This window comes from Enhydra lutris, unplaced genomic scaffold (assembly GCF_002288905.1).
Source record: "Enhydra lutris kenyoni isolate GAN:26980312 unplaced genomic scaffold, ASM228890v2 scaffoldscaffold51, whole genome shotgun sequence".
Taxonomy (NCBI): domain Eukaryota; kingdom Metazoa; phylum Chordata; class Mammalia; order Carnivora; family Mustelidae; genus Enhydra; species Enhydra lutris.
In genome coordinates, this window is record NW_019154135.1 from 3,190,258 (window position 1) to 3,201,010 (window position 10,753).

A 10,753-nucleotide genomic window follows, 5' to 3' on the forward strand; every position below is an offset into this window, starting at 1 on the left:
GGGGGGGGGGGGGGGGGGTGTCAGCACACACTCATCTCAAGCAAGCACTGCGCCTCTGCTGTGGGCTATCTCCGGCAGGGGTCAGCGGGTTAACAGCCCACCGGCCTGCAGAAAGGTGTTGACATTTTTAAATGGCGGAAGAGAAAGCGTATTTTGTGTCATGTGAAAATTACATGAAATTTACACTTCAGTGCCCATAAATGAAGTTTTATGGGACCACAGCTACACTCGGTTCTTTATAGGCTGTCTATGGCTGCTTCTGCCCTCGATCATGGAGTTGAACGGTCACAACAGGGACGGGCCGCAAAGCTGAACACATGTGCTCTGGGCCATTTCCGGAGAAAGTCTGTCAACTCCTGGCTCTAAAAAGAAAAGAGCCTAGATCTCAGCCAGTGTCCGGGAGCCTGCAGTGGGGGTGCGGGGGTGCTCTGTGTCTGTTCACTGCTTAATCTCAGTTGCATCTTCTATAAAATGGGAATGGCACAATGACATTGGACCCACTTTGCCGCAGGTTTGATGTAACATGGGTGGGTGGCTCAGTCGTTAAGCATCTGCCTTCAGCTCAGGTCATGATCCCAGAGCCCTGAGATCAAGCCCCGCACTGGGCTTCCCACTTGGCAGAGAGCCCACTTCTCCCTCTCCCGATCCCCCTGCTTGTGTTCCCTTTCTTGCTGTCTCTCTCTCTCTCTCTCTCTCTCTCTCTGTCAAATAAAAAAGAATAATAAAATTTAAAAAAGAAAGAAAGGAAGGAAGAAAGAACCCACTGTGAGCTCTAGCAAGCTGTCAAAGTGATGCTATTCCCACAGAAATACACAGGCACCCCCCATGTAAGTAAGTGGAGCCAGTGCCCACCAAGCTAGCCTCCACCTTGGCCATGACCTGCCCCACCCCTCCGTTCTTTCTTTCCCGGGTCCCTGCAGCAGGTTTTTCTTGCATTTGGTTCTCCAGCATAGAGCCAGGCCCCTTTCCAATCATTGCTCCATGAAGCAGGTATAAAACAGAAACTATCCGGGATTCTGGGCATGACCTTGACTGCTCCACCTTCACCACCGGCTCTCTCCCAGTGCCCCATCCTCTGTGGTGCAGCCACACGGTGTTTGTTCAAGGTCAGCTGTACACTATCTCACCTCCAGGCAGTGACCCCTGCCTCGAACACTCCGGTTCCCAACACATCACCTTCAGTGGCTGCCCTTGATAAGGGTTCAGTCCCTGACCGCCCTGACCCCCCTGCCAGTCTGATTTAGAATGCCCCTGGTCTGAGATCCTATCTATCTCATTCACTGTCACGGCCCAGCGTTTACCAGGAATGAGGCAATCGCGTCCTCAGCATCCAGTCATGTTAGATTAAGAGATCCACCTCCCACTGCTGCATCCCCCGTTTTTGCCTCCTTCTCTTCTGAATGCAGCTTAATGAGCCCCAATTACAGCAACTGCTACTAACAGAAAGGAAATCCCCACACCGGCAAGGCAGTTGGATTCAGAGACCATGCAGTTCCTGCCTAACTTAAACCGTTCCCTTCTCTTTCAATAAGCACCTGTGTGTCTATACACGTGGCGACGTTTACTGCGAGGAACAGGTGTCCAGACTGGAACGTTCCGATCGAGGAAACAGCTTCCCCCAGTCGCACTTTTACCGCTCGCTGGTCTATGAAACATGCCCTCTTTGCCCGACTGCCTCCTGTGGGTACCTGCTGACAACTGTCCGGCGTACACGCATCCCGGACACAAATCTGAGAACAATGTTGGGGAAGGTCATCTTAGAACTCGCAACTCCCTGGGAGGGTCTCCCTGCCTGGATTTCTATAGCTAACGGAAATCCAGCCATACTTATCACTCTCAGCCCTGAGATGTTTACGGTACTATAAATTTTCGGCACAGTTTCAAGTTCTCTCTGCATCAGAAGGCAGGCTTTTCTGTGCATTGCGCACTGTAGATTCTGTTCTTAATTTAACACACTCTGCACGCTGTGATTCTGATAGTGGTAAATTCACTGAGGCCAGGGCCAGGAAAGGCTACATGTGTATACAAAAGATTCTCTGGCATCTTGGTATAAAGTCGCTAGCACATTGGCCTCCAATTGTGGTGCTGGGGGTGGGAGGTGGCCGGGTGGAGGGGCTGGGGGAGGTCCCTCTCCTCCAGCCTTGGATCTCTGGCAGGGGTTAAAATGAATGGTAAAGCTAGGTTCACGATTAGATCACCAGAGTAGAAAGCAGTTAGAAGGAGGGAAGACTGTCATTTTTTAGGGAACGTGATTTCTTTTCAAGACATGAAGACAGTATTCCTCTTTGCTAAAAGCTGGTGGGTTTTCTGATGCTGTTTGGTTTTTTGGGGGGGGGGGGGGGGGGGGGGAAGAAAAAAGAGAAGATTCCAGGAGGGAGAGCTTAATGATTTAAATATAAAAAGACATTCAGCAGCAGATCTGAAGGGGTAGGGTCCTTCTGGAAGCTCCCTGGATGGGGGTGCAGGAACCTCCCTCCGTGTCCCACAGAGAATAGTAACAAGCTACCTGCTGTTCTGAAACCTTACACTGTGCGGGGTGCCACTGTAAAGACAGAGAGATAGTAGCTGCTAAATTAGAGAAGCCAGAGGGCACGAGGCTGTGTTTTGTTTTTCTAGGAAAGAGTGTGAAACTGGAGACTCTGATTCGACCTTGGGATGGGAAAGCTCTCTGGGTTTCAGGTAACTCATTCCCACAAGCTTCTCTCTGCTTTTACCGGGGCTTGGCAGGAGGGGCTGGGAGAAGGTAGATGGTCCTTCCTCCAGTAGAGAGAGGATCCCGATGGCAGTGCGAACCAGCCCACGGCAGCCTTTCCAAGAAGCGAGTCCAGAATGTCTACAGAGGCTGGGGGTGGGGCGGGGGCCAGGGTGGGCTAATTGACTGACTTGATCCAAGGAGCTAGAGTACATGCAGATTGCTTTTGTAGGGGCCAGGGAGGCTGAGGTCCCTGGCTTCCAGGAACAGCCCACAGGACAGCCCCTCATTCCACCAGGGCAGGTTTCTAAGGCATGAGCTAGCCCCACCCCTTCTTCACAGGCAGCTGTACTCGGAAGCAAATGATTTAGTGTTCCTGAGAGAGGATCGTACAAAGAGAGTGCTCATTAGAGGGGGCTCAATCTGTCAGGTGCTGTTATATTAGGATCAGGGAGGCATCATAAAATGACTTTCAACCTGGTCCTGGCTAATAATTAACTGTGTGGCCTCGCCCGCATGTGGGGAGAAGCACGGGGCCGATTTACGCATCGGTTTAAGTATCTGAGCTTGAAAAGACTGTTCCTGTATTCACATCTATTGCCTGTTTGCTGAATCTCTCCCCCATATTTCTGACATTTGGATTTTCCCCCTACTAATTGACATGCCTGTCGCCTCCTTCTCCTGGTGTCCATTTCTGGAACTGCTGTTTGTATATTGCATGATATTTTATCAGGGAAAAAAAATAAAACAGATCCAATTTCATGAAAATGCTGTTGCCATAATGCTCAGGAGAACAGGGGGAAGAGAGAGATGCAAGTCTTCCTAATGTCTACCTTACATGCAGGTACATTTTAAAAGTTCTATTGTATTTGACTTATTAAACAGTGCAGTGCTTTTTTTTTTCTCTTTTACCTTTAGCTTTCATTGCAGAAGGGGGTGGAGAGAATGAGACAGCTAGAAGCTGAGATGATTAATAATTATCAGGGCTGTAGGTTTCAGAAAGATATTACAACCCTCAAATTTCTTAGGAATGAAAAATAGAACTTGTCACTTGATTCTATTCCCTTTATCTGTATCTGACCTAAGAGAGAGTGTTAGACTGTGGTGGTGCTTTGAGAATGCTCCAGTCCTCAAATCTCTAGGCATAGCAATTTGAAAAATGGAAGGAGGTTGCCTGAGGCTGAGGTGTTTAGGATCAATTACTAATCAGTTTCAGGTTTGACTTAATGATCTCCTGCATCAAATCCTGAAATGGAAGCCTTCCCACAATGCTTTGTGAGCAGGTACAGATTAGTTGGTACAGGTGCGCACTGGGTTCCTACATTATTACCTAGCTACCTAGATATAGCTGTTGGCTTTGCTAACCTTTCATTACCTACTCTCTGATAATATTCTTTTCATCCTCTGTGCTATTTTTTTCCCTCCCGAGGCTCGTGAGCAAGTCTTGTATCACAGCCTGCTCTGCCTGAGTAATTCACTAAGAAAGTCCCACGCAAACCTATGTGGGTGATAATATTTCATCACTTAAACCTCTATGAGCCCGGTGGACACAAAACCAAGGGGAGAGAGAAAGGTGCATAAGAATGAGTAGGAGGTATAAAGATGGCACCTTACAGAGAAGACCTTTGAAATGCTGCTGGGCAAGGGGTTGCAACAGAGGAAAGACTAGAAGCTGCAAGGAAGAATCCCCAAAGCACCTTTTTTCCTTTGCTCTCAGAATTTTTCAGATATTTTTAAGAACTCAAGCACGAAAGCAGGCCTGCCAAGGGTTAAGCAACCAAGCCCCTGGTTGTTCCCATCCCCCACACCAGGACTCAAAATTCTGCTCTTCCTCAAGCCCTCACCTCAGATCTGTGGGCATATGAACATTTCCAATGAAATAAGAAACACACACACACACACGCATGCACACGCACACACACACACACACACACACACAAATACACAGAGTATTTGGTTTGTGTTCCGTTTTGTTTTCCTCACCGGGTTCCTGCTTAAAGCATCCTGCCCTTGTACATATGGCTAAGAATTCCATCTCTAATGTGAATGTGGAAAATCTTGTTGTTTATGGAGGATTTTAACTCGAGATGGGGGAAAAGCCTTGTTGTGAAATGCGGCTGTTACTTTAATTTTGCATTCTGGACCCAGATTTCGCTGTGCGTAGTTGGTGCAGTCACTGGTGGGAGCACACGGGCAACCAGGTGCGCATGCGTGTTCTCTGAGTCACTAACTTTGCATTTGGACTGTTTCCAGGGGTTTCTGCAGAAGGTAGCAAGTGAGGTCTTAGAGGTGATGCCTCCCTTAACCTGTAGCCAAGGGTTTTGCCTTGGAGCAGAACTACAAGTTTGGTCAAAAATTATCTGGATTGGTTTTGTTAGCCTTCTTGTTTTTTTTTTTTTTTTTTTCCCTTCCGCTCTGCTATTGAATTGTAAATGCCAGAGGACATTCGGGCCTCTTCCATTTCAGTGGGGATGAAATAGAGAGAAAGAGAGAGAGAGAGAGAGAGGTAGAGAGAAAGGGGTTTTAGGTTCCGAAAAGAAGCAGAAAAATTTCTTAAGATTCAACCTACAGAAATTTCAGCGACTTCTTCCAAAGTTCCCGAGAACTTTTGCACTTTTGGTTTGGGGTCCAGGAACCGTTGGAGTATGAGGAATTCTGATCTACAGCTCACGCTCCAGTACAGGTTAGCAAAAGGGGCCAAGACAAATACATGTTTTCATTAAAAGTGCCTGAGAAGGTATGACTCCCAGTTCTCCATATATGAAAGCTGACTTTCTATCCTCTGAGGCTCCCCCACGCTAACTCCGACCCACCTACGTCACAGGCCCAAACCACGAGGCATCTCGCTTCTTGTCTCTTCTCCCCCATTTGGCTCCCCACTCAGTTTAGAAACAAACGTATCTTCCGAAGCTGTACCCAGATTCTCACAGCAAACAGCCCTTTCCTCCCTGTTGGAAGTCACTTGTCATTTGTTGCTGGTGAAAAGCGTTGATAAGACAGGCAAACCAGGCCACAAAATGAGGGGAGGCTGAAGGCATTTTGGTCAAAGCCAGGCAGCCAGCCGTCCTAGGGAGAGATGTGTGAGCAGATCAGCGCTGCTGATGATTCATGGTCACACTTCTCCACGCTCTGCTTTGTTTGCTTCTGAAATGGATCATTCCTCTGTCTTCCACAGAGCTCCGGAATGCTCCCATGTATCACTAGAATCCCCACTTCCTTTCTTCCGTCTCATTTACTGGGTCACAGGTAGCCATGTTTCTCCCATCCCATAAAATCCTCACGTTTTCTGGAGGATGAGAGGAAGCAGGGGGCAACCGGTAAGTACCAAGATTTGGGCGCTACAGAATGGGGCTTCCAGGAGCCGAAAATGCCTTTCCCTAGATTAACCGCTGAGGAGCAAAAGTCTTTGGAATGCGCCCTCTTGTGGCCGATCACTTTGCATTATTGAGAGAAGAAAGTGTGTAACCCCTAAAAGCACCCTTCAGTGAGGGGTAACTTGCAGGAAATTTCCTTAAGCTGGCATGGAATCGGTATGAGTCAGCTCTGGCTTGAGATGACTTTCTTGGGCTGGGGAGAAATAGTCACCCAAGCCAGCCTTCTTAGACCCCCGTTTGGCAAGTGCATATTTCTAATTCAAAGGGAATCCTCCAAGAGAGGGAGATTTATGTGTTGCTTTCAACAACACCTGGGCTTAGAGAGCATTGCGCATTTCCTGGGGCTTCGTTTGTCTTTCTGTCCCTATCTGTTCTTCAACAAGTGCTGTCAATTGCTATGTTGATTACCATAATCAACATATAAATCTGGCAGCATATGGAGACTCGGTAATATGCTGTTACTGTACACTGACCAGATATTGTCACAAATCACAAGAGGATAAAATAAGATAGAGCCATCAAGAAGGCCACCGATTTCAGCCTGGCTGACGATTACACAGAGAGCGCACTTGACCCTACCCATCCCTTCTTCTCCTTTAAGGTCTTCAGGTAGACACAGAGCATTTTGTGCCAGCTGTCCCAAGAATGCAGTCACCTTGGTGAGCAGTCTTGGGTGACATGTGTTACAAAAAAATAATTTTGATCTGTTGGGAGAAATTTCAGGGGGTCAGGGCGCAATTCCTCACCCCTCAGTAACAACTCGTATCAACTTTACAAAGATGGGGCACCTTCCACCTGAGCCCAAATGGGACAAACTCAGTTCCAAGAGTTCTAGGCACTTGAGTTTTTGGTGGCCCCTCAACTGCTGGGCCACATCATGGGCTTTAGTGAACCATCAAGAGGGGTTGAGGCAAAAATTAGACATGAAACCCCCCAACCGGGGAATCTTAAGTTTGAAAGACACATCTATGGGTATGCATCTGTGGCCCGAGTCTCAATGACAGTGACTCACAGCCTTCCACGCTGTACAAAAGAGTTTGTGGAGGAAAGAAAAATGAATACCGTCTGCTATTCTCCAAGTTCTTACATTTGACATAGTTTGAATATCATTAAGGTTGAGTTATTCCAAAAGCAGCAAGACATTTTTGTATAGTCAGATGATAAAACTCTTTTACTGGTTGGCCAAATCAGCAACAAAATACTCATCTGGCACTCCTCTTGGAGAATCAACTGCCCAGATAGCAATCATTAATTCCACGAAATCCTAGTAAATCAACCTGAAGTTGATGTGCGAAACTTCTCAGATGAGAAAAATAAGTAAGTGTGTCGTAAACCTTCTCTGGGACTCCAGCAGCTCACCCGAAGTCGAGTTGTAAACTCAATCAGGAGAAGTTTTCCATTATAAACCTTAAACTGGAGTCAACGCGTGAGTCAAATGAATCACCTTTTTGAAAAGTAACTCAATTTCTTTTAAACTAAACACCTAACAGGAAAGAAAAAGAAAAAAAAGGGCAAGATTTCCTACAAATGAGAAAAAGACGGCCTCTGAGATGAAGGCCATAAGTAAGAAAGAATGTAAAAGGTCAAATTCTTTCACTGCAGAACCTCTCAATGCCAAGAGCGGGATTTGCTAGACAAGTCAGCTAGGTTAGGAAGCAAGGCTGTCTCGAGCATCAGGTGTATGTTAATAGTGGTCCCAGGGAATAGGTATACTTAGTCATCTGACACGGGTAAGGCCAATGGAGTAGGGCCTGAAATTCAAGCCATCGTGTGTAGTAACTGGTATATAAAAACCTATACGGGGTCCCTTTGTATCAGCACAGGGAGCAGACAGACCTCTAGACTACTGGAATCCGTTCCCCTCCATGGGACTCAATGTCAGTAAAGCACTTTCTTCCCTCCCCTGCAATCAGGAAAGGTGAGTGGCAAGGTGGAAATGCCAACCTGACTTGGTCTCCTCAATAAACTTCAACAGATAAAGTCCTAAGGATCATGTCCTTTGGGGCCTGCGTCCAGAAAGAGCTTTAGAGAAAGAGAGCCCTTCTTTGAAGAGAAGCTTCTGGTGAGAGAGAGAGAGACTGTCCTGCCAGGAAGCTTGTAGGACAGCAGGGCTTCTCTCACCAGGGAAGCCAGGAAGCCAAGCAGGCTATCTGCTCCCCAAAAGGATGCCCAGGTCTGGCACGGTTTTCTTGAAAACAGAACATCTGAGTCAACAGGTTTTCAGGATTGGAAATTCTGAGTGTTGCCTTAATTGTTTATACTGCTGCGGCAAACTTTTAAACAGAAATGCTGGGAGTCCCTGCACGTACTTTACTGGCCATATGCTCCACCAAACAAAACAATGGCATTCCTTTCAAATGGGTTTGGCAAGGGATATGATTCTTTAGGCTGGCATTACCGTGAAAGTAACAGGGTATGAACACATCTGTGTGCCGGGCGTGCATGGGCTTGCCGCGTGCTAAGGGTCTGCGTCCCATAACTGTAAAAATAACCTGCCTCCACGTCTGTGGCCACGCTTCTGACAGGTATCTGTCTACTCAGCAACAGGTTCCTGTGGTCCTGAGCCAATGATCGGAACCTATTAAAGTTCTTCCTCTTAAGGATTGAGTGAGAGTTCAGCGTAGTATCTGAGAGCACTTTGTCAAGGTTGCATTCCTTGGCAGAGAGCTCTTAGTAACTTTGCAGAGAACAAAACTCTCTTTTGGTGGTGGTGGTGGCGGCGGTTGCTGAGAGAGCAAAAGTCAGTGTTCCAAAAGTGACTGCCGGTTCAGTGTCAGCTGTCCCCCAAAGTCCCTCTTTCCTGCCTGGAAGGTGATGCCTGTGCTCCCGGAAGACGGAGTTTCTGAAGGGAGAAGGGGCTGTCACTAATAATATGCGTGCCCTGCTTCCCCGGTGTGGCCCCTGGCTGGACTTTTAAAGGGAAGGTTTGCTTGAAGACAATGACTTCATCTGTGCCGTTCCGCCGCGACCCCGCACTCCGCGCACGCCCCCCCCCCCCCCCCAAAACTTTGGATGAGGTCCGGGGGCCTCCTGGACCCCCTCCCCTCCGCACCCGCAGACGCCCGGGCTCTCCCTCGGGGCTGCTCGGAGCCGGTTCCCGAGGCAGGGCGAGCGAGCCTCGGGCACCGCGGGCGTCCAGCTCCAGCCCGGCCCTCGCAGCTTGCTCGGGGCGATCGGCCGAGTTCAGCAAGTGCGAGCGAGCCGCCCGCGGCCGGGGCTCGGGCTAGAATCCCGTGTGGGCGCAGCCCGCTCCCCCGCCTCCCCTCCGGCCGCCGCCGCCGCCGGCGCCCGCCGCCGAGTGACCTCCCCCGGGCGCCCCGCCGCCGCCGCGGGCGCAAGTTCCTCCCCGGCCGGCCGGCCCGGGGCGCGCCGCCCCCACCCGCGAACGCCCGCACCGACCTGATTCCGCGAACGTGATGATCTCCGAGGTCTGCTCCATGAGTTCATTCATTTCTGCCCTCCTGCCGATGTCATCCTCTATCTCCACGTACCCGTTCTCCCCCACTTTGCCCACATGGAGCTTTCGGATGGCGTTCAGAAGCGCCGCCTTGGGCACCGGCTGGGTGACTTCGGGTCTCTTCTTCAAGTGCAGCATGTTCAGAATGTGCTTCTTGACGGCCTCCACCATCTCCGGCTGAGAGTTGGGCACGTCCTTTGGGAGGGCGGCCAGCGCGCAGGACGGGCAGTCGGGGGCCGCGCCGTGCCCCTCGGATCCCGGGGTGGGGGAGCTCTTCACTATAATCCAGCAACTCGCCAACAGAAATCCTCGCAGCCAAAGCAAGGGCATCCTGGCAGAAAAAGTTGTTGTGATTGCCTTTTTAAAAGGCCCTGCTTTTCCTCCCCCCTCACGCACAGGTTTTGTTGTTGTTGTTGTGTTGTGTTGTTTTTTTCTCTTTCTTTCTTTCTTTCTTTCTTTCTTTTTTTTTATTTTATTTTTTTTTTTCCCTTCTCCTCTTCAGCAAATTCTCTGGAACAAGAACAAAAAGTTTTCTGTGAAGTTTTGTTTGCAGGTTCCCTCTCGGAAGGCAGTCAGTGCTGTAGGTTTGTGGCTGTCAGGGAGGAGAGTTCTGACTGTCTCCGAGTAAGAGAGAAGGAGGGAGGGAGGGAGGGAGGGAGAGAGGGAGGGAGGGAGGGAGAGACAGGGTGGGGGGGGGGACAGACAGAGACAGAGAGAGGATGGGAGGGAGAGAGACAGGGAGAAAGGGAGAGAGAGGAGAGAAGGGGGGAGAGGGAGAGAGAGGGAGGGAGGGAGAGAGGGAGGGAGAGACAGGGAGAGAGAGACAGGGAGAGGGAGAAAGAGGGGGAGAGAGGGAGAGAGAGAGGGAGAGGGAGGGAGAGAGAGAGAGAGAGAAGGAGAGAGAGAGAGAGAGAGAGAGGAGAGAGAGAACGATTGGTCCTAAGTGAGTGCGTGAATGGGCGAGGGAGGGAGTTTGTGAGTAGAGGCTGTGATTAGGAAGGGGAGGGACAGCCCGTTTTCTGACAGGCTGCTTTCCTTCTGCTCACTGTTCCCTCACACACACCTCTCTTCAGATATCACCATTCTCGGGAGTTCTACTTTCCCTTCTGAAAGAAATCCTCCTAATTTTGTTCTACTTCCCTCCCCCCTTTCTTTTTCTTTCTCTGCCTAGTCCCCTTGCTTCACCTTCTTCCTCTTTTGGAGGGGAAAGAAAACCCCACTGGAAGGCAC

The 10,753-nt window shown here is 49.5% G+C and overlaps 1 protein-coding gene across 1 annotated transcript in view; it reads right to left on the minus strand.

The window, feature by feature from the left end:
- The window catches only part of LOC111157070 (inhibin beta A subunit), a 10,992-nt gene extending 1,058 nt beyond the window's left edge, over positions 1 to 9,934 (minus strand). The window contains exon 1 of the mRNA XM_022518293.1: positions 9,466 to 9,934. Within this exon, the coding sequence (XP_022374001.1) occupies positions 9,466 to 9,853 (388 nt within the window). The 5' untranslated portion in view covers positions 9,854 to 9,934. The remainder of the gene's footprint in view (positions 1 to 9,465) is intronic.
- Between the last annotated feature and the right edge of the window lie 819 nt (positions 9,935 to 10,753).